The sequence below is a fragment of the Astatotilapia calliptera genome, chromosome 13 (assembly GCF_964374335.1).
Source record: "Astatotilapia calliptera chromosome 13, fAstCal68.1, whole genome shotgun sequence".
In the NCBI taxonomy this organism is placed as follows: domain Eukaryota; kingdom Metazoa; phylum Chordata; class Actinopteri; order Cichliformes; family Cichlidae; genus Astatotilapia; species Astatotilapia calliptera.
This window is the reverse complement of record NC_137434.1, coordinates 18,706,312-18,732,563: the sequence shown is the minus strand read 5'-3', so window position 1 is coordinate 18,732,563 and position 26,252 is coordinate 18,706,312. Positions and strand designations below refer to the sequence as shown.

The 26,252-nt window shown below is 38.8% G+C and overlaps 1 protein-coding gene across 1 annotated transcript in view; it reads right to left on the bottom strand.

The window, feature by feature from the left end:
• LOC113035231 (protocadherin-15-like) overlaps window positions 1–26,252 on the bottom strand; it is a 238,074-nt gene that overhangs the window by 34,396 nt on the left and 177,426 nt on the right. The window contains exons 22-24 of the mRNA XM_026190646.2: window positions 25,998–26,114; window positions 22,474–22,614; window positions 21,289–21,401 (exon numbers count right to left, since the gene is read on the bottom strand). Coding sequence (XP_026046431.2) covers window positions 21,289–21,401; window positions 22,474–22,614; window positions 25,998–26,114 — 371 coding nt within the window. The remainder of the gene's footprint in view (window positions 1–21,288; window positions 21,402–22,473; window positions 22,615–25,997; window positions 26,115–26,252) is intronic.

Here is a 26,252-nt window from a genome sequence, read left to right as displayed (position 1 = left end):
ATGGTTATCACGTAATAAGGCTCTTTTTTTTTTGGTCGATATGCTACTCTTTTAACAGTTATGCGTGACTATCAGCCACACAAGTGTGTAATCATATCCAGCAGATATGATTGTCACCACTCTCCACAGAAATTACAGCTGCCTTAAATAGCAGGGAACCCTGTCGTAGCAGTGTGACGGTGAGGGATGATTGAAGACGATAATGTCATCACACTGCAACACCCTCTTGCGATACTGTGTGTGCTTTCTCGTTTTTACTCTCATCTCTACATGTATGGTGTGTATGTGTTGCAGTTTTTATTCAAAGTTAGACTATTACTCACAGCAGCGGTAGGAAATCAGTGACAGCGTTTGTGGGAGTAATGCTCACAATAATCTCTGACTGTCATATTCTATTAAACAGAATATGTTCAGTCTGACTGAACAACATGGACTGCCGACTATCCATGTTTATGACATGTAATTAAACACTTTTATTGCTTTACTCTTTGCTGACACACACAAAAAAAACAACAACAACAAAATGCAGCACATTTAAGAATCTGTTATTGTAATTTCATAAAGCAACTCTCCCATTTTAGATGGCAGTTGTGAAATGAGAAAGATTGAATCCATTTATCAACGTGAAGAAGAAGAGCAAGAAAAACTATATTCAAACAGAAACAGAGGAGTGTATTGTCAGAAAAGATGTGCAGGTTTTGAGACGATAAATTACACTGGCCTTACTGCTCAATGAAGTAAAACAGCATGCAGAATCATCTTGGACAGTTTGCAGGTGTAACAGTTCATAGAGCAAGTTTTAGAAGAAAAACAAAGGTTCAAATAATACAGTGTTGAAGGACAAAAAGTTGTTATTTTAAAATGGTCTATTCATACTATTGGCTATAGTTACTGTTTCTGAAGACAACCAATCCTCAAGGACATTTTAGATTAAAAATAAATCTGTAAAATAGGAGCTGTTCTCTTTTACAAAGAATGACACGCTATTCATCCTCGGAGATATTATTGTGGCCTGCACTGGAATGACTGCCTGCATTAATAACACTTTCATCAAAAATACAGCCACGTTACTGACACATCAATAACGTGTTGTTTGGATGATACTAAAAGACTTCTGTTCGGTTTCCCTTCGGGTATGCTATTGTGCTGTCGCTGAATAATTGCTCTGTCTCTGTGGCACCCGGGAGCAGGAATCCACGCCATGCTTCACAGTGATGGGAACCAATTTATTAATGTGGTCTTCACGTAAGTAGATTACCTGGCTCGGGAACAACCGGTTGACAAAAACACAGAGGCAGTGTGAGCACAATGTGAGAACAGTGCTGTGCAAAACAGCCCAAAATGTCAGTCTCATAACTGTGCCATTCATCGGAATCCAGGATCCAACACAATGGCTATCCTCAATTTTAAAGTAACCTTCACTTCACTGCTAGTACACTTACAATCCACTGTCTTGTATTATATACTGTACATATTAATATAGAACGCAGATTAATACCACAAAAATTGAAATATATATTCTTTAAATACAAAACTGTAAAAAAGTCTTGTGCCACCCACCTTTTCTTTACATTTTGCTTCTAAGCAGCCAGACTTTTTCTTTTGTTTTTGTTTTTTTTAAACGTGGTGTTGAAAAATAGATATCCTGGCTTTTATGAAGGAAACTTTTCTTAACAGTCCAGTCCTTTGTACATGACCATCATTTTCCATTTTCAGAGGATTTATGTTTTTGTTAGTTAAGCCAATCAGCACAGACCTATGCATCAATCAAGCACAAGCATGGTTTGAATCCATCATCTGTTTGCTTGCATCTTCTGCTGCATTTGCATTGGTTTTCTTCAACTATTCTGGCTTCCTCCCACAGTCCAAAGACATATTACTTATTGGTATTGTAATTGTAAATGTACCCCCTACTAATTTTCCAGTGATTCAAGATCTAAAGGAGGATTAATTGGTGTTTCTAGGCTAATAAATAAATTAAATAAACTGACAGTGATAAGACAATACCCCAAGGTTGAAATTGTATCTGCACACCCTTTATTGTTTATATATTGTTAAGTAAGTAAGTAAATAAGTTTAGTTAATGGTGTTTGGTCTACAGATCACAAAAATCTAATTAAATGCTAAATCTATATATGCATATGTCTTTATGTTGTCAGTATATGAAACTGATACCCAAGAACTCATATTGTCTTTGCTGTTCATACATACATCCTGCTAAAAATGTGTCCCGTCTGTAAAAGACAACTTGTGTCAGCCTCATATGTATCATTCTTGAGGCCTTAAGCTGGAGTTTTTGCTCTTCCTACTGCAGCAACCGCATCCAAAAAATAACACATTTGGGCCTCGGCGTGAAGACCGAGATAAGCTGAGGTGGTGGTAAGCGTGAACCACCTCAGGTGAGCTTTATAGGCAGCAGGCCCTCCAATCTAGCCAAGCAACACAATCACACCAGACCATGGAAAACATTATCTACCCAAAAGCAATGGACCTCATGTGATGACCTTTTCCCTTTGATATTTAAAACCCCTCTGTTGTAATTCCATGCCAGATTCACCAAATTTGAGCAGATCCTCAAATTTGGTGAATCGTAAAAACCTCCTTTACGTTGTCGTTCTTGGTGACTTATTATTAGAAACATGCTGTATCCCAAATTGCTCCACTGGAACCTTTAATGGGAACATTTTATTCCCAAGAGTTAAAATACATGAATAATATTTATAAACCCACAACAGGAAGAAAGAAAAACAAAAATGAAAAATCCTTACCCTTCTAGTTAAATTTTACCTCACTTATTTAAGATGATTTCTTTAGCATACTGGACTCCCAAAGTCATTCTTCACAACTCTGAAGTCATATTTATTTTTCTGTAGTGAAAAAAACGAAGGTTATTTGTAAGAGAAATGTTTCAGCTTTGGCGATCGTGGCTTTGGTAAAACTTTGGAATGGAGCAGGAGAGGATAACATGCGCTGACCTATTCAAAGGTTTTTCTCAGTTGGTCTTTAAGTCTGAGTGGAGTATGAAAGACTGTGCACAGCTTGCAACAAGCTGCATGGTGTGATTGCCAGGAAGAGGCAGAGCTGACATGTTATCACTTCCCTACATAGTGGGTCTGCCTGAGGGTTGTGAGCTGCTGCGAAATGACAAAGAGGGTGTGAAGGCATCTGAAGTGTGCAGATTAGTATAAAGGTACATCCACATGTAGACAGGAAGAATGACAGAAGGGTTTGTAGAAACAATACATAGTGATAGCTAGGCATGATAAGAATTAGAGATTCCAATTCCATTGTCGAAGAAAACCGAGATTATGATTTTTGGTAGTAATGCCCTTCGTGCCAAACTCCGCGATGCCTTTGGTTTTCTTAGTTGTTCTCTCTCTGATACTGTCAGGAATCTGGGTGTCTTATTTGACAGCTCCTTTTCACTTGACAAACAAGTGTCTGCTGTTGTCAGATCTAGTTTTTACTAGAGATGGCACGATACCACTTTTTTATGTCCGATACCGATACCGATATCATAAATTTGGATATCTGCCGATACCGATATGAATCCGATATAGTGTTTTTTAATCAACAAAACTGTTTTTTAAAATATCTTGCTGCATTTTGCAAGTCTGCAAGTTCATACTCAAGTTTAAAACAACAACTACACTAAAGCTATTCTGTTATACCTGTATACAAAAAAAATATTTCATAGTTCAGCAATACTGATCAATCTAATAAACTTAGACCTACACCATCCTCCCTATTCTGGTATTTTAAAGAGTACTTAGCGTAAATATTAAGCAACCTAACTAATAGGGTTCCAACTCCCAGCAACAACAAAATTAAATAAATAAAAAATAGGGAACCACCCCTCACGCGCCACCTCATGATGCTTAATCGACGTAATCAACCTTAATTTGATGCAGTGTGAAAAAAAATGCACAGAAATCAATTATTTTTCAAGAAATATTAAATAGATTCAACATCTTTCTTCAACAAAATTGCAGACTGCACAGATGGTACCTTCCCAAAGTAAAAAGTACTATAGCTTACTAGGGTATATATATTAGACTTAATAGTTACTATATACAGTAACTGACTTCTATTCATTTTACATCAAATTAAAACTTTGGGTGTCAGATAATTATTTATTAAAAGCTCGACATTTTAAATGAGAATAAGAAAGAAAAGTATGTCTTTGTGCCCCCTTTTCCCAGTTAATGTCCTATCGGCCCCCCTGGCTAAACTTTGCTAGATCCGCCCCTGCACAGTTACCAGCGTCAGCTACGTAGAAAAAGATCCTAGAGTAGAAAGTAATATTAAATACATTCTAACAACAGCTGATCAAGCTTAAACGTGCTGCTGTTGTTCAGCCGCTGGTTTCCTCTTTCTGGCGCAAAGTGGACCAAAAACAAACGAGAGACAGACTCACGACAGAAAAGCCGATCAGCTGATTTAAGCAGTTTCACGATTGAAGTAGCAGCAGGAGAGCGAGAGGCAGTCGCTCGTTAACCTTAACGTGGGAATGCTTTACAAACATTCAGAGATGGACTTACACACTTGCTTTACTTCTCTCGGGGATAACTTTGTCGGAGATGAAATGCCAGGTTGCTAGCGAAGCTCCACATGCTATCCAGACCACCGACAGGTCCCGCATGCCACAGCTGCTCTATCACGTGATGCATACGTTCTGAGGTGAGTTACAGCGTGTTGCAAGTTTTGTGAGGTGCTTTCGTGATATTTAATGGATCGGATTACATTTTTTATTTTTCTCCGATATCCGATCCAGTAATTTAGGTCAGTATCGGACCGATACCGATACGTAATATCGGATCGGTCCATCTCTAGTTTTTACCAGCTTCGTCTTATCTCTAAGGCTAGGCGCTATATCCCGCATAAAGACCTCGAAAAGCTCATCCACGCCTTTGTAACGTCGAGGCTAGACTATTGTAATTCACTTTATTGTGGTCTCCACTCTTCCCTTTTACAGAGATTACAGACAGTTCAGAATGCTGCAGCTCGCATTCTAACTAAAAGCAGCAAGTTTGCCCACATTACTCCTGTCCTTGCCGATCTGCACTGGTTGCCTGTCAAATATCGTATTCAATTTAAAATTTTGTTGTTTACTTTTAAAATTACTAACAACACTGCACCCAGCTACCTTAAGGACCTTTTAAACCCTTATGCTCCTGCTAGGGCTTTAAGGTCATCGTCACAGTTACTGCTGGCTCAGCCCAGATCTCGACTTAAGACTAGAGGTGATCGATCGTTTGCTCTTGTCGCACCTGTGCTGTGGAACAATCTCCCGATTGGCATCCGGGCATCTGATTCTATTCATTCTTTTAAATCACAGCTTAAAACATATCTTTTTAAACTTGCCTTCTCCACCTTTTAATTGCTGGTTTGTTTGTTTGTTTGTTTGGTTGCTGTGACCTATTGACCTCTTGTATTAATTCCCTCCTATCTTTCTATTGGTGTCTTTTATTATGGTGGTACAGCTTTTATCTTGCTATTACCCATGTGCTGTAGTCATTCTTATTGGCAGCTTTTATCTATGAACATAACTCGTTATTTTTATTTATCCGTTATCAATGTTTGAACCTTTTATTGTTTTATGTAAAGCACTTTGGTATGCCCAAGGCTTTTAAATGTGCTCTATAAATAAAGATTGTTGTTGTTGTTGTTGTTGTCGATATCACTTATCAATTTGATTCTTCATTGGCTCTGTTTTGAAAGTCACCACCAGCATGCAGCAATAAAGAAATTACATTCATGCAAATATATTGTATGCTGTGGAAACGTTTATGCATGTTTGTTGAGGTATTTCCCCTCTTTGTTGTGATCAGTGTTGGAGTCGTTACTCAAAAAAAGGTCATTATTACACATATTACACACAACACTTAAAAGTAATGTGGTACATTACTTAATTACTCCCGGCAAAAAGTAATTCGTTATAGCCAACTACTCGTTACATTACTTTCACATTGCTCTGTAAAATAACTCTGTAAAACAGTTGAAACACACGCTCTCATAATCACCATTTAACAATAGAAATCTGAGACTACAACACCGCACACAATTCCTAATGAGGATACACATATCTAAGATCTTTGTCTTCGTAGAATACAAAGATGCCCGCACAAAACAAAGATAAAAACCAGCATAAAAAGGCGACTGTGAACAGGTAGAAACGGAAGTTGCAGCCTGGCTGCTGATTGATTGTTATGTGTTGAAGTCGAGGGTCTGGCTGCTGAGGTTGGCATTCACTCCGGGTTCTTGGCTAGCTTAGCGTTAGCTTGGCAGATGCTTGCGAACCAAAGTTGTGTTAGTAGCATGTTGCGTTAGTTTCTGTCCTTGATGCAGTTTTCCACTTTGCCACTTACGTTTCCTTTTACGCAAAAAAATAAAAAATAAAAGTCAATATCCATGCAGTAGACTGTGTTGCTATTTTCCTCCACAAACACTAGAACTGAAATCAGTTTAGGAAGTGGACTACTAGCAACTGGTTTTCTACATGAACTGGTTCTCAATTCCCATTCCTACTGATAGTTTCAAAGAGTCAATTATGCATAATGCAATATCATATAGTGAACAGGGCCAAATTCACTTTTCATTTCTTTCGTATTCAGATGAGCAAAGATGCCATCAAGAGAGAGAGTGGGAGAGCGAGAGAAAGTAAACGAGAGAAAGAAAAATAAAGAGAGGAGGAAGATGCTGGCACATCTACAGGCAGCAGAGAATCCTGGTGTCAACATTAGGGAGGGTGAATGACATGCTGCTGAGAAGCGTGGGCAGCACACAGGTGTCAGCGAGCACTTTGCCCCAGGGCCAATGGAGAAGTGATGCTTACGAGACAAGGCAGAGGCGTATAATCCTTGTCGAGCACCACAGGGGCCTCTGTTACAGTGTCTACTATCCTTCTACCTCGCCTTCCCTTTTCTTTCATGCACTGCATCACAGCCAGAACAAGAGGTGAGGGATGGTGACCTTGCTGAGTCTCTGCTACGGTCCGTGCTCCTTTGGTGGATATGCAGATTTAGTGCCACGGAAGGTCTGGATCAACCTCAAATCCTAGACATGAGTCATTTAACTGTAAAGTGTTCACAAGCAAATTGCATAAACAGTGTGCAAATGTCCATAAATACATACTCGGGAAACTGTTGCAATACATTTCCTACCTGAATGTTGATGTTGGCAGTACGCTTCAGTTTTGGTTCAACAATTATAAATCAGTCTAACTCAATAACTGTTGAGGTGGATTTGTGCTCGAGAGTTTGTTAGTTAGCTCTTGTGTCACCCTGGTGTGAACTTGTTTGTTCCTGCCTGGAAGCAAATTCTACGAATGACAAACATTGACTCATCTGACTTGCACTAAATTATATATAGGGAATGTATTTAAGCTCCTGCTTGAACACAAGTTGGCACAGAGGAAAAACACTCAATGTTCATGCTCTCCATTAAGGCGGCAAATTTAAGGAATTTTGACAGCCCAGGCAAAGTCAGCTCAGTCACAGCATGATTTACACAGTGAGTAGCCTGTTCGGGTGAATCTTATCACGGGATATTAAAATTAATTAGTTGGCAACATAAAAAAAAGAAAAAAAAATGTGGAGGACTTCTATAGTGTTGCATGTATTTATGAGAGCCTTGTTCTAGATATTGGGAACTGTACAGCAGTGTAGTTAGCCAATTTATTTTAAAAATGAACAGTCCTTCAAATTTTCAGAACACCATCCAGGTTCACCCCATAGCTGCACTATAACCATTTTGCTTTTTTAATGTTTATGAATATTTTGCTTGATTAATTTCTGACTTCTCAGAGGTCCAGTCTGTTGGCTCAAATTTGAGTATAAAAGCCTGTATTCAGTTCATTTGCCCAACAAATAACCATATGATTTTAAGTTTTAAACAAGTTTTTGACACTTTTCTAAAATATTCACGTTTTATTGTTTTTATGGAAGGTGATGATAAGAATCAATTTAATAAAAATGAATGTATCAACATATACAGTATAATGTATTCAAGGCCAAAAGTATTCCTCTTTTTTTAAGCATGTCAACATAAAAAGCTAACAACTCTTTCATATAATGTAATATCACTGCACTGAGAGTTTATAGTCTTGTGTGCTATTGACTGAAGGTCAGACTTTAAAGATTACATGCTATGTTTGGCAAGACCAAAGAGGGGTGGAGAAACAAAGTGGGAATAGGCAAGTGAGAAACAGAGATAAAGGTATTATAGGGTCCCTGGACCACTCAAGATATTCGAAAGGTTTTGAAAACTAGTGCCATGATAGCTTAGATATTTCAAAGTTATCTTTTTTGGCAAGACTCAATTCTCTTCCTAGAATACACAATATAATACAACCAATGTGAAGAAAAAAAAAGATCCAAAAAGCCCACAATAAAAGCACAGCATAAGCTGTAATTCTGTCTGTTGAAAGTACACATTAAGTAGCATTAACAAATCAAATAGATACAGAATACATCTACTCCTTAAGAGCCCGCTACACTCAACAAAAATATAAAATTGACATTTCAACTGCTTTACTGCCTTCTGCTGTTACATATACAGAAAATGGAAATCACAAAATATGATGCATGAGTTTGCTTTGAGCAAAGTAGGAGTGCGGAAACTTATATGTGTAAGCGAGAGCCTATTTTCAAGCAATATAGAGCTAGAAACCCCCCCCCCCCCCAATATATTATTAGATTAACCAGAGAGTCAAAGGCATTATTTCAACCGAGAAACAACACTGTGCAATGATTCAGACATACTGTGGCAGCTCGAATCTGAAGGCAGATAATAGATATTACTATAACCAGATAGCATCAGATAGCATTAGAGACAAATGGAAATACCTTATAGCTAAAAACCTTTAGAAGTTTAAAAAATAGCAGGTGGTAAAGACAGCAGATATTACAGCTATGCTTATGAAAATGGAAGTGCACATTTACATCAAGACTAGAGTGGTGAAATGCAACAGCCTGATCATTTTTAGCACCTGCTGTAAGATCATTGCTGTATCTCATGCTCCTAATCATTCCTTTCTTCTTCTTGCACTATTTATTGTGGCGACCCTTTCATAAATGTGAATTGATTGAGCTAATAAAAGAAAACACTCATTTAAAGTAACATAAAGCAAGTTCTGACTGCTTAGAGGGTGAAGTGTAGATTCCAGAAAGAAAAAAAAACCTTATTGTGTAAGCTGTCTGCTGGAAATGACTGCCTTTGGAGTTGTATAGGCTACTTTACAAGTAAGCAAACAGAAGAACAAAGAACATACTGATTGCCACTTTAAATGTACAATCATGCCATCTTTATATTATGATGGTAAAAGTAGATTGTAACCATCTAATGATGTTGCTGCAATCTGTGTTATTAACAATTAATTTTACAATAACAATCAGTTTTGACAAGAAAACACTTTCTTCATTTTTTTGAGAAAGACGAGGCCAACACAGTTGTAATGTGAGAAAATGTCTGGGTCACGTCCTTCTGCAAATTGCATCTGAATAAAATAAAGTGCCTCTGTTAATGTACAGCACTCTAGTTTAAACTCTTAACAGCTGAAGTGCAATAACCTTTTGCCAAGTATTGTTCAACTTCTATACTGTGGCAACATATTATGTTTTTGTTTTAATTATACATCTTATTTAGCAATCACTATAGTTCAAGCTATTTCACCATTTTTGAGACAATATTGTTACATTACATGTTCATCTAAAAGTGTAATTTGGCACTTTTCAATTTATGGCTCGAGTGCAAATATCTCCCTCGAGGTTGCCAGCACTGCACAGGCAATGTGACATACTTGCAAGCTTTCAAATACAATATTATCATTAATGTAGAGCAGTTCAAAAAGACACATGTTTTTCTTGAAACGATCAAGGCTTCCCCATATTCCTAAGTTTGTGTACAATTGAAAAATCCATTACCCACGCCAGCAAAGTCTCTCTCAGCTGTATACCAAATGTAATGCAGGCAGATATTAACAAGCAATGTTTATGAACGCGTGACTCACAGTTACCAATAGGTTCTTGGAAAAAAGAGAATCTAAGAAACAACTAATAAACTTCTTAGAAATCTGACACTCCTGGCATGAAGTGATGCTTAACTATGTGTTTTCAAATTATAGCATCCTGTTCTATAAAATGAGAGAACAATGTTTACAGCTTTTTCTGATCATGCTCCTCCCTGTGCTGTACTACGAGGGACTTATCCACCAGACGAAGAATTTCATTTGTATTCACAGCAGCCTTTTTTTCTTCGTTCCACAAGAAAGAAAAGCGGCTTTAATATGAAAAATATGAAAATACGAAAAACACTGGCAAAGCTGGCAAATTAACATTTACTGTGCAGCCAGACGCTGTTTGCCAGGTTAGCCATGTCAGCCCACAGGACATCACTTCACATATCATCCACCGGGTTATTTCGCATACAAGAGGAGCAAGCAATGTTTGGATGCTGGCGGATGACTGTGTTGTCCAAACTAAGGCCAGCTTTTTGAGGCTTGCAATGTGATACCACAAGGTGCCATGAGGGCACTGCTGCCCTTCTGCATGTTTTACACTCAAATTAGCCACTCTACTACATCAACACCTGGAGGTTTTACTCACAGAAAGAGATTAGTACTACTCTACCTAGCAGAATAGAGAAAAGGCAGCATACAAACTCTGTTGGGCTGGTCAGCACAAACTATAAAGACCCCTTTTTAATGTTGTGTGTGAGGGTCCAGTCACATGTCTGAAGTCGGCACATGAGAAGATAAAAATACTTTTCTTTAATACTGGACACCATGACCTGATGTGGTATTGAAAAGGAGACAGCCAGCTGGGATTTACTTGCCTAAAAAACTGTAAAAACTGAACTGAGTTCGTATTGGTTGGAAGCATTATGGGAATCTTGTGAGCCCAAATTCACTCAAGCAAGAAGGACACAGATGTCTTTTTCAGAAATACTTTATATAGCAATGAAGATATAAAGAAGAACAATGTGAGTTCTTATTTCTTTATACTGAATTAGCATGTCCTAAAATATTGTGATACATGGGGGGAGCTCAAAACTAAAGTCAGATATGATATTAAATATGAATTCTGTTCATATTTGATATGTGAGTCATGGCATAAACTAAGAGACTATTATAGTTCATGTTCTGCCAAACTGCAAAACACTTTCTTCCCCCAAGCCGTCAGACTCCTGAACACTCAGTGACTGGACTGAGACACACACACACACCTTCATACACATCACTGCCTCAAGCACTTATCTACACAATCTCATACACAGACACACATGCATACCTTCATACATCAAGTTACTTTTTGCACAACTCACTGTCATTGTTGCACTTTTCTATTGCACTGTTGTGTCTGTATTGTTCTGTTCTGTCTGGTGTTGCACTTTGTTTTTTGCAATTTTTGCACACTTGCACTTTATGTAGTCCTGTGTTGATTGACTGTTATATGTTATATGTACTGTAGCACCATTTTAGGAACATTGTCTTGCTTCACTGTGTACTGTACCACTTCACGCGATTGAAATGACAATAAAGCCACTTGACTTGATTTATCATTGGGCTGCACATGGCCGACTGAAAACTTCATCTATCAAACGCAAACAACGTTTCTACACATAATTGCTCTATATTGTTATTGAGTCTTATTTGGAAAGTTAGTGTGAGCCTATAATAGTTATCATACTGCTGTCTTTCCCAGCTCTCAGCATGGACCTTTATGTGATATTTGGGATTTGTGTGGTGAATGAGACGTGTCTGTTAGACAGCCAAGTGATGCCTGCCTGTTTAGCAGAGACAAGTGAAAGGTCAGTGTGTTTCTAGTGTTTAGATGTTTAAGGCTCAGGGCACCAGACTCAAACTTGTGGCTAAAAATCAATCATGCCCTTCAGCAGCATGAAAGAGCTCCCCAACTTACAGCTGTGATTCAGGAGGAGGAAGAAAGGATAGCAGAAAAGCATGACAGATAGATGGAAAAAGAGAGGGCTTTTTCCCCTTCTTTAAATGTAGGTTTTCAGAGAGGCATAGTGGCGGTTGTGTGGGTGAGCATGCTGTACGGTTTACAGCTAACCCTTTAAATGCTTGGCAATAACGATAGCTGAGTAGGCTGTGAACACCTCTATCACTTGTATAAATGTCTGGCAAAACAACAGTCCCAAGAAGGCTGCCAATAAAAGTGATGTATGCTATGAAAGCCTGTCATCTGACTAATTATTTAAGAATTACAACCTTGTCTGAAATGAAAATGTGATTTGGATTGGTTCTGTCTAAAAATGATAAAAGCAGTTTTCCACCTGATGTCAGGAACAGTTGATGGAGGATATGTAGTTGAGTAGCATCTTCCTGTTTAGTTATCTAAAATGAGCAGTAATAGTTTTGTGGAGTACATCCTTATATAGGCTAACTCAGTGTTTTTTGATTAGTAGCAAATGGCTGTGGAGTCCAGCATGACTGGTATTTCAAACTACAGGGTATCTTGCAAGTTGAGGCATAGTGTAGCCATTTATGAATCAGATTACTGAGAACATTAAATCAGTCACTGTGGTCAGAGGGCATCTATAGGGAATTTATGCAGTGCTGTGGTCTATAAATATAACAAAACTGCAGACTAAAATACTACAGTATTACACGCTATAAACTATTACCACTGACATTCACATTAAGGACCAGAGTAACAACGTCTAATGAAGAAACAGGGAAAAGTTATGTTTCAAAGCTGTACAAAGTTGTTTGTAAAGGACTGTGCTTAAGCCTTGAGCCATAGCTAAATTCTTTATATTTTGCTAGAAAAATGGAAAATAGGTGTAGTGAATTATTGAAATCTGTTCAAACATACATGAGAATACTGTATATAAAAGAAAGACAGGGTTTGAAGAACTAATGAGCTTGAAAGTCAATATTTGGTATGAACACCATCATTGTTCGACACACCCTGAATTCTCTTAGGTGGGCTTTCTTTTTATTTCTTAGATAAGTCTTCAGAAATAGTTCTCCGGGTTTCTTGAAAAACACATTCAAAGCTCTTCTTTGGATGCTGGAGGCGTTTTATTCTGTTCTCTCTCAAGACTGGTTCAATAATCTTGAGGTCCATGGTCTGACGGGAGGCAATCCATGACTGATAGTGTTCCATTATGTGTTTTTCTATCCAGGTATGCTTTTACTACATGGGCAGTGTGTTTCAAATCATTGTCATTGTGAAAAATGAAGCCGTTGCCAATCAGAGGTTTTCCAGATTGTATGATACGGTGGATTCAACGCTAAAGATAGTTTTCTGCATTCAAAATTCCAGCAATTTTGACAAGACCCCCCACATTACTAGGGATGGGTACTGGTATCTGGTGCCATGATGGCACCGGTTCTGACATAAATGGTAGTAACCAGACCAAAAAGCAGCGCACATTTCGGTGCTTTATTTCGGTGCTTTTTTTTTTCCTGAGATGTGATACGTATCACATGTGATACGTATCACATCTCAGCTAGATTCTAGCCAATCATTTTACGTTTCCGAGGATAGTAGGCGGGCCCAGGTTCTTTTAGAGCAGAGCTACAGATTAAAAATGCCCAAGGCGAAGCGGTCGAAAGTCTGGCTGTACTTCATAGCAAAATACGCAAACTCAGCAGCCTGCAACAAGTGCTTTAACAGTAGCACCCCCAGGCTTCTACCTTTCTACCTTTAAAACCCGGAGAGCAGCCAAATGGCTGGTAGGCTTTTAGCTAAGCTTTAGCTTCAGCCAAGTGGAAGCTAAATTGGCTAGTCATTCATATGTATATTAGGTTGTTACCTGGGAATTCTGGAGGGAGGGGAGTGGGGGTTTGAGTGGATTAAGGAATTTCCCTGCGAATCTTGTTGACTGTGCCGAGGATGGTGGTTTTCCGTCTAAGAAGTTTTTGCGCAAGTGAAAGCGATGTGAAAAAATTGTCCGTGGTAACATTTCTGCCCTTGTCTAGGAATGGTTCCATCAGCCTCATTACTACATTTTCAGAAAGTCTCTCCCCAGTGGGACGATTGGGGTCCTTGCCAAGATATGGGAAGACATTGCAAATGTACTTGGATTTTAGGTCGCAAGCCACCCAAAACTTGATCCCAAACTTGTCAGGTTTACTTGCAATATACTGCAGGAAACAGCACCGAGTCTTTGATGGGAAAAGCTGTTCATCAACGGTCATATGTAGACCAGGGTTGTAGCACGTGATGCAGTTGGTGACAAATGATCCCCACACACTGGAAATTGCAGCGAACTTATCAGTCTTTGCTCGATCACTGTGGGTGGACTTGTCATCAAAGCGTAGGTGTTGCATGATGTCTTGGAAGCGGTTTCGTGCCATAGTTCCAATTATCTGTGGGTTTCCCAGGTTTGCTGACCAGCAGTCATTTAGAGATGGAACCCTGTTAACCCCCCGCAAGATGACAATTGCAATAAATGCCATTAGTTCAGGGAGGTCCATGAACCAATGAACATGCTCCATGCACCACTCAGCAGGCCATTTGTAAATATGTGTACAAATGGTTGGTTTTTTGTACTGTTTTTATCAATAAATCTCAGCAACAAAGGACATACACCCATGTGTGTTGATTTCTCCCTAAGATGGCAAACTGAAACACTCCAAGTTGGTGACTTTTGGAGATTTATTTCCCTGGATGATTGAGAATGCATCAAGATGAAACACAAAAGGAAGTTCACAGCTTTTAGCAGCTCCCCCACCCCCTCAATCACACCCCCACTCCCCTCCCTCCAGAATTCCCAGGTAACAACCTAATATACATATGAATGACTAGCCAATTTAGCTTCCACTTGGCTGAAGCTAAAGCTTAGCTAAAAGCCTACCAGCCATTTGGCTGCTCTCCGGGTTTTAAAGGTAGAAAAGTCAAATGGCTGCTCTCCGGGAGTTTAAGTTAAGCTGATACTGGAGGTAACACCTCGAATCTGATGAAACACTTGGCGACGCATAGCGTTTTTTTAAAAGCCGAGAAATGCGCCGTATTTGATAGCTTGCTGCGAGACCTCACATCGTGCACCTCTACTGCGGGTGTGGTGCCTGTTATCGGACCTGGAGTTAGCAACATCCCCCAAAAACCCGAAGAGTAGAGTCCTGGCCCGTAGCCCTGCCAGAAATGATGACGGATGATGATGGCAGCAGCAGCCGTTCTTCTCTGCGTGAGTAGCTTAATGTTGTTCGTGTGTAATTTACGTTGAGTAGGTTAACCGCGTTATTACATTAATGCATGTAAGGTGAACTAGCAAACACCATCATAGCTACATGCAGCTGTCTTCTTGTTTGATGGCAGATACTCCCTTCACCCTGGCCAAAAAGGCTAAAATGACCAAAGAAAAAGTGGAAAACAGTTAAACATGAGAGGTTTTAGGACACAGTTTGCGATTTTTCCATTGTTTAAGCACTGCTTCCATCCAAGAGTGATACCATATATGCCCTATAGCTGCAGAAAAGGCTAACATTGATATCTTTTTACAAAAAAAACAGCTGAACATTAGAGGTTTTTGGACCAATTTTGTGTTCTCCATTCTTTAAGCACCGGTTTGAGCACCGGCACCGTTTCAAAAGTATCAGTTTGGTACTGGTATCGGATAAAACCTAAACGATACCCATCCCTACACATTACTGGCATAAATTCAGCCCCAGTTAACAACAGAGCTTCCACTATGTTTTACAGACAGCTGTAGACATTCACTGTTGTATCTCTCTCCTGAACTCCTGTGTGTATGCTGATGACACTTTGAACTAGAAATTACAAATTTAGATTCATCACTGCATAAGAACTGCTGCCTCTGACTATCTCTCTAAGGGCTTATGTTATTTGGCACCCTGTTTTGTTTCCTTGACAGTAGATGGATCAACCGAAGGACCAGTCTCAGGTCCAGTAGTACAGTAACAATCAATGTTTCCCTTTATTTCTTAAAGACACGGCGTTCATCTGCTGTTGTTAGTTCCTTTTAGGCCTAATGCTGCTTCTTGTCCTCTACAACGCACAGCATGCTGAGATATGCCAAGTTGTCAGCTAACAGCTCTTTGACAGTCACCTAGTATAGGTACTTGGTATTTGGGAAATACCTAGTATAGCATTTTATGCCAGTTTGACAGGCATAAAGAACTATTTAATTCCTGCCAAACTAGGTAGTCTTTGCCATTTTCACGGGTTCAACTAGAGAAATAGGAGCATATTGTGTGGTTTTGTGACAAGCTGCTGGTGACAATGTGCCTAAAATTTCTTTTCCTACATTCCCTGGGTCAGCCCTTAACTTTGGTGCCTTTAGTCAGCTTGAATGATTCACAGGTCAGTGTTTAGTAGCTTAAATAACAAAAATTCCCTGAAAATATTCAGGTACTGGACTGAAACTTTTTGAAAATCAACTATAAAAGGAAAAGTACAACAACAGTAACTTTATATAAGGTTGAGTGTTTAAAAGTGTTTTTACGTTCATTTACATTATGCAAATAAAGGATATGCACACATGTAAATTTAGCATACTGCCACTTTGTGTAATGGTTTAATTACTTGAGGTGGGAATGTGGGTGCAAGCACAAGCAGTGACACTATGTTGTTTATTGTGATAATGTTGACACTCTTCATTGTGCTAGCATTAAAAATAAGAGCATTGCTTGATGATGTGCTGTAGTGCTCTCACCAAGATTACTAAACTATTTATTGACAGGTATTGCATAACGGCCACATGATATTCTTTCCATTTAGTAAAAAAGGCCAACTATTGCAATCTCCTGGAAAGTGTGCAGGTAGAATGAAATGTATATCATTTATGATAGTTATTTTTCTGAAACAACACAAAGTAGAAGGAAAATACTCTGTATAAAACTGAATATTTGCTAGAAAAACACAATTATTTCCAGAGACATGTGCTTAAAATAACACCTGGAAACAAATAGCATTACATGTTTAGTAATGCAACATATATGCAATGAGCATTTAGTTATAATGAGCACATAACTTACACCAAAGTGACAGCTGACATTTACAGAAATACATCCCTTTGCTGAGGAGAAAATGAAGAACTATAAAATGAGGAGAGACGCAAAGGGAAGAGAAAGTGAGAAAGAAACGGACAGAGATATAAGCTGAGAAGAAAAATTCGGGGGATGTGCGAGCTCGGCAAGGTAGGGGGGAGGGAGGAGGATGAAGTGGAGGAGAGCAAAATGACATACTCAGAAGCAGTGAGGCAAAAGTCTCATGTGATCTAGAGTAGATTTAGAAGGTGAAGTGCCGTGGGGGAGATAAGCAGCACGGGAAACTGCTCAGATCACAGGTTTGTAACATAGGGCCAGAGATGTAGCCTCAGTACAAGAAGGAGGATTCACATAGTGGGTCCATGTTAGATAGCAGCTTAGCCCTCCTCTCTAGTCACACACACAGAGAGAGAAAAAATATATTCAGTAAATATTCAGTTGCTTCCCATGTGCCCAGTGCTAAAGACTTCCCTAAAGGGTTGTGTGCGTGAGTTCCATTTAAAGGAGCCATTCACTCTGATTTAATGATAGAGCTCCAGAAAAATCTTTATCACCCAAAAAACCTGAGCAAAATCATTGTCTGCTCATTCACATTGATATAATTAATCTCTTCACAATCTTTCACATAAAAACACACTGGAAAGCCTTAAATGAATAGAGAATTAGTTCAAGCATATAATATATTTAAACAGTGTCAAATACTCATCCTGTTGCCTTGAAAAACTAAAGCATAGTAATTACATCATTCCAGTTGCTGAATCAACAAGTCAGCAAGGAACTGATGTCTGACAGTTCAGAAGGCAAAAAGAAGAGAAAATCTGCTGTGTGTGATTGAGAAGAGAAAGTGAGGATGAGAAGGGAAAAAGATAAAGTTTAATATACAATCTCAGTTCCAATAACTTTGAGATTCTGTGTAGAATGTCAAAATCTTATAAAAACCATATTTTAAAAATAGCCATTTGACACGTTTTACTATTTTATGAAAAATATTGACTCATTTTTAAATTGATGGCAAGCAATATGTCTCAAAAAGGAGCAAAAAAAAAAAGCCTGAAAAAGTCAGTTGTACTAATGAAAACAGGTGGAGGAACATTTTTGAACCAAACAGGTTAATTAGCACAAGATCAGTAACATGACTGGGTAGAAAAAGAACATCCTAAAGAGGCAGAGTTTCTCTAATATGAAGATGGACAGAGGTTCATCATCTGCAAAGAACTTCATACACAAATTGTGGAGAATAATGTTTCTCAACATGACATTGTGAAAACTAGAATATCTCATCATCTACAGGGCATAATATGATCATTTAAAATGAAAACAAATCATTGAAAACGTACAATTTTGTCACAGAAATCACTGCATGGGATCAGGAAAACTTCCACAAATTCTTATTTGTGAACTCCATTTATCATGCTATTCCCAGTTACAGGTTAAAGCTCTCTCATGAAAAGAAGAAGCCATGTGTAAACATGGTCCAGAAACATCATCCTCTCTGGGCCAAAGCTCATTTAAATGGGAGTGAGGCAAAATGGAAACTGGTCTCTGGTCAAACGAATCACAATTTTTTTTTTTTTTTAAAACACTGATGCCGAAGGAACCATGTGGCTTGTTATTAGCTCTCAGATCAAAAGCCCACAACTCTATGTGGGTGGACCAGTGCTTATGGAATTGGCAGCTTGCACATCTGGAAAGGCATGATCAGTGCTGAAAGGTACACACAAGTTATAGAGCAGCACATGTTCCCACTCAGCATCCAGCAAGACCTTCGGGGATAGTCTTACATATTTCAATAAGAAAACACTAAACTGCGTACTGCGTCGAGAAAATGGCTTCATAGTAGATATAGGTTTAAGTAAATATTGAGATAATGCTTTTATCTACATTTCAGACAGACAAAAACAACAAGATGTTTATCTAAACTCTTCTGAAAAGCAAGTGGTAACATGCCGCTAAAGCAGCAACTACGGCATAAGCCATTTATTTTATCCAGCATTGACTGGGAGCTTCTCATTTCCCTCTGACAGATGGAGGAGACCAACCATAAAGCAGTAGAAAAAAATCATTAAGTCAGCCAAAGCCCTGCAGAGTTGTTTTAATTGTGTGCTTTGGTGCTGTAGGCATAGCTCACCTGATTGCTGCTATAACTAACTGCCTTCACAGAGACAGACGAGATCTTCAGTGGACATTTAGAAAGTGATTTGTGTTCAGAAGGTTCCTTGGGGGGGGGAGGACAATGTGGAGAGACAGAGTGACTGGGAATGAGGAGACAGATCATTGCGAGTGAGCAGATTGGATACTCTTCACTGGAGAGAACCTTGTCCAGCAGGAGAGGCTCAAGCACCTGGCTAATGCTTTCACGGCTCATAATTTACAGCAGGCCTTCCACTGCGTTTGGTTAGCATTGTTAATGTGAAACCCTACAGAGGTCTATGCCTGTGGTCTCGACCTTCTGAGTGTGCTTCAGACATACCACTTATTCAAAGCATTAATCAATAGCCTTTTAATAGCTATGTTGCTGTGCCTGTGTATCAATCATTGAATAAAGCTGAGCAACGGAGGAACGTGAGCACACACACAAAGTGCTGGATTATAAACCATCAGGGAATTATTTATTTGGTGTGCACACACTGAACCATATGAGGAATGCACATATACACACACTCTACCAGGTACAAATTACCAAAGGTGAGATAGGCTGAAAGACAAAGCCAGGCACAAACAATGAAATAAAACCTAAAGTGCTGCGTTGACAGGTTGGTGAGGACTTACTTTTCCCTGTCTTATGCATAAAGGCCTACCGAACTCTGTTGCAGAAGACAGTCTTGCCAACACTCCCTAGTCTAACTGACATAGAAGCTAGTAAATCAATCCACTTAAAACAAGCTTTACTTTAAGCTCCTAATGACCGCAATGTGCCAGGTAACTATGCCATCAGACCTTAACGCTTCACAGTCTGAATGCTGCAGAACTTGACCTAAAGCGGCAAAAAAATAAATAAATAAAAAAAAACAAAAAAAACAACCGTTAACACTAGTTTGCCCTCATCAAAGAATACTTTTCTCAGCAGTGTCAGCTGGCAGGTTAATAATCCATGTTTATTTTGAATTATAGTTTAATTCTAATTACATTTATATAATTCAATTATGTATGACTTCTTGGCCTCCTTCTGAGTCAGAGTATTATCAGCCCACCCAACCTTGTAGATGAGCATGTCTATAGAGGGTATATTGTATGCGAATCCACTAGTCATCTTAGGCCACTGTAGATTATGTCTTCTCATCTTGCATCTTCCTCTGCAAGTTTAACAGTCTAAGTGGTTGATCTTGTCAAAAGAGACTCTTAATAAACTCAGAGGAAAGCCCTGTTTCTCCCACAGACAGACACAAATGTGATTTACAGCAGCGATGATATGCAGCATCTACCCTGCAGCTCTAATATATATTGATACATAAAACTCAGTGATCAGTCAAGCACAGAGAAGAGCATCATGGAGCTGGGAGATGCCGTATTAGAAATGATACCTCTTTGCAGAATATTCATGACATGAGAACAATAACGCAAACGGATCTCCTCAGCTTTTATATCCCCGGGAGAGCGCTTAGATCAGCGGGCCAAATGCTCCTGGTGCGACCTAGATCTCGGCTCAAGACCAGAGGTGACCAGGCATTCACCGCTGTCGCACCCTACCTCTGGAATAACCTCCCTCTAGCTATTCGGGCGTCTGATTCAATTCAATCTTTTAAATCTCAATTAAAAACGTATTTGTTTAGCCTTGCTTTCCCCGCCTCCTAGAGCCCGCATTTTTGGTGTACTGTAAGTTATCTTTTTCGCTTTATTAATATTTATAATGTTTTAACTTTCAGCCTTTCGGGTTGTGCCTACTATGCCTGGTGTATTATTGGTTAGTTATGTGACCCGCCTGTTAGTATATTTTATTTGTATTTGTATTTATTATTGCTCTAACTCGTTCTGTGAAGCACTTTGGCATACCTGTGGTTTTTTAAATGTGCTATATAAATAAAATTGTCATGTATTGTAAAGCCATCATTAACACAGTTATAAATGTTCATGAAATTGTGACCTCAAACCCTTTGTGCATATCACCAACTGCTTAAATATTGATCAGAATATTGGGGAAGATGAATGTGATGTGACCACAGACACAAATGTGTCTTCAGGTGTTCTTGTCCACTTTCTCCAGCGTTTTACACCTATTGCCCCTGTCTGGCACTACAGCCTAAACTGCTCTTTGGTGTGTGAAGTTACAGGTTGGAGGCAGCTACATCAACAGCCGTGTCAAGGAGACTTACGTGTACTCTTCCTGGGTGAAGATTGGGATGCGAGAAGGCTGAAGGACTGTGATCTCCACCATAGTGCTGTTAGACTTCACTGGCTCCCCATTGTCATAGGCTATCACAAAGAGCTGCAGTGGAGCAAGAGAAAACATGTGAACAAAAGACACATGCAAATGCAAGCACTAAATTAATACATTTTTTTAGCCTCAACGTCTGCTCTCTGCACAAATAATTCCTTTTTTGGGGATTGCCAGTCATTTTTGCAAACATGTTCGGCATCCTAATAAAGACACAACGGCAAATCTGCTGTGGCGAGCAGGCTGCAAAGCTCCCAGAGAGTGAGAATGAACGTATTGATCTACATTCATAGACTGTGGAGAAAGGAGCTCGGGGAAGGGGGGGAAGGGAGGGTGGGGCTGAAAGAGAATGAACATAAAAATGTTGTTTCTTTTAAAAAAAAAAAAAAGAAAAAAAAAGAGTGTAAGTAAAAGAAAAAAAAGACAGATTAGGGCACAATATGCTGCAGCGCATGCTCAAGTGTTCACACCCACAAGCCTATGTAAAGTCACTGGAAATTGTTAAAAATAGCTCTATGTAAAATGCCTGGGAGGGGATTTGTTTTATCTAGAAAACTCTATATTATTTGTCACAGAGGCAAGTTAGTTAAAATCAAAACGTTATTTGATTTTAAAGTATCATTTTAAAAAAAGACTACACACATTTAGTGGAACTTGTATCACTTTAAAACAAGTCAGACAGACAAAAGACAGCACTATGACTATGATGATTTTATCATTATACCATTATAATCATTATAAGGCTTTCAGCACCGCCACTGTATCTTATATCATATTTCTCACAATCACTCAGCTGATAATCATAACTAAACACCGTTTACTGCCACTAGCACACCGGTTGTCTTATGTGCTATAAACTACTCAACCACAACATTTAAGGCACTGACAGGTAAGGTAAATAGCAGTGGTCATCCTGTTAAAATGAAACCTTGGGTCCAGGCATTCATACAGATGTCACAATAACACATACCACCCACCCAAACATAATTCAGCTTTAACTCCTTTAAAAGCTTAAACAGCACATCTTTTTTTCTGCCTCATCTCTGCAACCATTAAGTGACACTGACACTTTAAGCAAAGGGACCTCATCACCACCTCTGCTGACATAATGGCTGTCACTCACGTTAAAGGTGACACTGGGCTCTTCATTGAGGTTGACCTTAGTGATAATTCTCCCCGTTTCTGCTTCCACATCAAAAATACTCCCACTGTATGGCGATCTGTTCAGATCCACTCTGTAGCGAACCAAACTGGCCGGAGTACCCTGGAGGAAGGAGAAAGAAGAGCACGAACAATATCAATGCAATAACAATCCACTTATCTGGACCCCACATTTTACATATTCAAATGAAAAGAAAGATGATGAAAACAGAGTACTTCAGGGTAATCTGATACAAAATGCAGTCAGGTCATAAAGGACTAGTAAAAGTACTTGCTTAGCAACACGACTCATAAATGTTATATTTTGTTATTTTATTATGCAACAGAACTGCAGTGGCTTATGTTTAAAAAAAATTGCTATAATAGTTCTAATATAATAGTTCTTGTCAATTTTAAGAACTGAGAGCTTTTCCTCATAATTTGGTTCTCATCAGATACTCCTAAATAAAATCATTGTTATTCATTGGTTCAAATCTAGTAATCTAATTGGAAATAATATTAAGAAAAATTCATAAATTCATCTTTTTAGTCTCCAAGGTAACACACTTTGCATTCATTAATGCCAGCCTGGACTTTAATATGAACCTCTGATTAACATTAACCACGGTTGCTGATTACTAATCATCTCTATAGCTTATCTTATTCTAGTTCCCTCCCTGTGGACCTAAAACTGAGTCTGATTTTTAATAATCTTCTTGAAGCTTCCCTTCTTTGGCTGAACAGCTTTTGCTCCTCGAGGACTGGGTAAAACCTGGAACTAGAGAGAGGTAAAGCTTGTAGTAGCAGTGTATCTCTTGGGAGGCTTACTAACAAAAATGTGTCTCCTAGAGGTTACAAAACCATCTGAGTGAATTCACTAAGGGGATAAAACAAAATCCAATCTCTAAAAGCTCTTCAGATTGTTTTCTGACATTTAATTGAAAAGATGTCAGACCAGGACCACCAATTACGGAAAAAAATATCCCCCACTAACTTCAGTAGTAAGACCTCTGCAGTGATGGCAGCAGCTTTGCTCTGGTATTGCCAATATCTGTTTTTTGTGCCCATAATTTCTCATTTGAAGTGTCTAAGTTAATATCAAGACCATATTGTTATAAATAAACAGAAATAAAAAAAAAATAAGACCATAATGCTAAATAAAGAAATAAATAGGAATAAAAATAAAAACCCAGACAGCAAAACTATTCACTGGAAAAGAGTGCTTTTCTTTATATCCTCATATTCCTCGAGAAACTAGAAATTAAAAGCAATTGGTGCTCCACATAACTCAGGAGAGATGTACAAAAATATGTAAGCTGTTGAGTGTTGTTACAGGAATATTTGTCCTTGTCTGCCGTGTCCACAGAAACGTTCAGCTGCACAACCACTTGGTCTTGTATGACATTCTACACATGGGATATGAATTTTTTATAGACACCGCCTGAGTGAACTCACTGTCATTAACATTGCAAACAGGCGCCCAAAATGTCATGCATGACAAGCAATGCTCAAATGCAGTAAGAGAGGGGGGGGAAAAAACAAAGATCACCCTCACTGTTTAACAAGTGAAGAAAATGCAATTAAAAATAAGATGTGTGGGTGTTTATTTCTAATTCTCTTCAACATAAAAATAGCAAATTCATTAAAACTGATCAAGCTCAGAAGCCCTGAGAGGCACTGAACAATGCTTCAGAGACAGGCAACACAAAAGCAAGCCTTGATCCGAGAGTGTAATAAAGTCACTCAATACGACTTATTTTGTTGGTTTTGGGAAATTACAAATGACTCATTTGACTTGTAAGTGACTAGAAGGTTACTGAGGAAATGGGAATCGCTAAAAGAAGAAAACTGCCTCTGCCGTGATCAACCCAATCACAGAAGAAAAAAAACAACAGACTCAAAAATAACAGACTGTTTAAATCTTCCCCTGAAGAATAAAAGGTTTATACTGGAACATTTGTCTCCATGGTGATCTCCTCTCTCGTTCAGGGTGATATTAACATTGACGTTATGGGGTTGAGTGGTGTGCAGAAAATGCAGTTACTTTTTAAAACCCATTAGTATCACTTCTGCTAAGGTGCAGGTGGACAGGTATTATGCTAGCTTTACAACAAAGTACAAAATGTCCTCTACAAAAATAATTTAAAAAAGAAAACCTCATTCAGGAGAAATGCATTAAAACCTTCACAAAACACACTCATTACTTACATGTGTCAGATTGACATGACAATTCTGTTTCTTTATTATGCTGGCAGGGTTTTGCTAGCCTGCTTAACAGAGAGGGACATTTGTTGGCATGTTTAGAAATCACTAGACTCTTTCCACCTAACAGGTGTGTCCATGACAGAAACTGGGTTAGTCAGCCCTTGTTAGTAAACCAACACTTCTTTCTGTTAAAATATTTTCCCATGTCACTCCATGACTTTGTGGGAAGATATGGATGATTTCCAAACTGTGTTTTAGTGCTGCTAGATCTTTGTCAGTTAAAATAGTGACCATGAAAGAAAAAAACAAGACTTCATTTTACAAATGATGATACACAGGGTTTGGATTTTAGGACTATCAACTATCTGATGGACAGGTGTACCTCCTGAGAGACAGAAACCCAGGATGTGGGAGTGTTTTCTCTGGGAGGAAAGGTAAGATGTGCAATCTGTGACATTCTTGAGATGCTCAACCACCTACAGCTGGCACTGACAGGAATCAGTATCTCTGTGCTTACATGCTGCAGAGAGAATGCAAGATTCTTCAGACCTGGTGAGATCCGACCAGCGGCTGTGCTATTAATAAGAAGCATCAAGTTTGCTTTCCAAAAAACATCCAGACCTGGACACGACTAGCACATGGCGAGGAGGTCGCTAGGAAATTCAGATTTCTATTTTTGACTCTGAAAGTTTTTAAAGATAAATCAATAATCAAATTTGATCACTGAAGTAATTTGATAATGTTGCTTTAAATATAAAAATCACACATAAAAGCCAAGAGGAATAAACCAGTGCAGTCGAGAACACTGCTGGGTGACCAAGTCCAATAAAATATGACGATTTTCTCAGCTAAATAATACTAAGACAAGAATTCATAAAAACTGTACTATCTACACATTTCCAGTCTCCCCCGGTTGTCACAATTTCTTTTCTGCATGGAGTAATGTTCCTTGGATTTCAGACTATATTAAGACAGCTCCCAACAGATCCTGCTCAGATAGTGAGGCAAAGAAGTTTGAGGAAATCTGACACTCTGAGGCGAGTGAATGACTCATACAAATGGAGATGCACACCTTGCAGTTAGAGTTGGTTTGGAATAAACTTTCACACAGCACTGCAATTCTAATAAGAGCACTGAGGTCCTGAAAACATCTTTTAAATGCATCATGTGAAATGACATTCTGACAGACACATGTAGGTCTGAAATCATCAATCAAAGCCCCCCACCCCCCTTTCATCTCTTTCTCCACTGTTGCATATCTTAATCATAACATGTGCACAGCATTTTTCAAACAGTACTCACTGGTGGGTCTTGGTCCTCAGCATAAACTGTGGTAATGACTGTTCCTTTCTCTGCATTGGGTGCCACCATGCCTTTATACAGGTCTTGCTTAAAAATGGGGGAGAAATCATTCATGTCCTGAAATGAAACACAGATCAGTTAATATCTTAGTGCCATTGTTTACCTAAACATTGCAGTTCATATGTTCATATGTCCACTCTTGAGGGAAACCTCATAGAAGTGGTGCATACGTATAAATATCTTGGCTTTTTAATT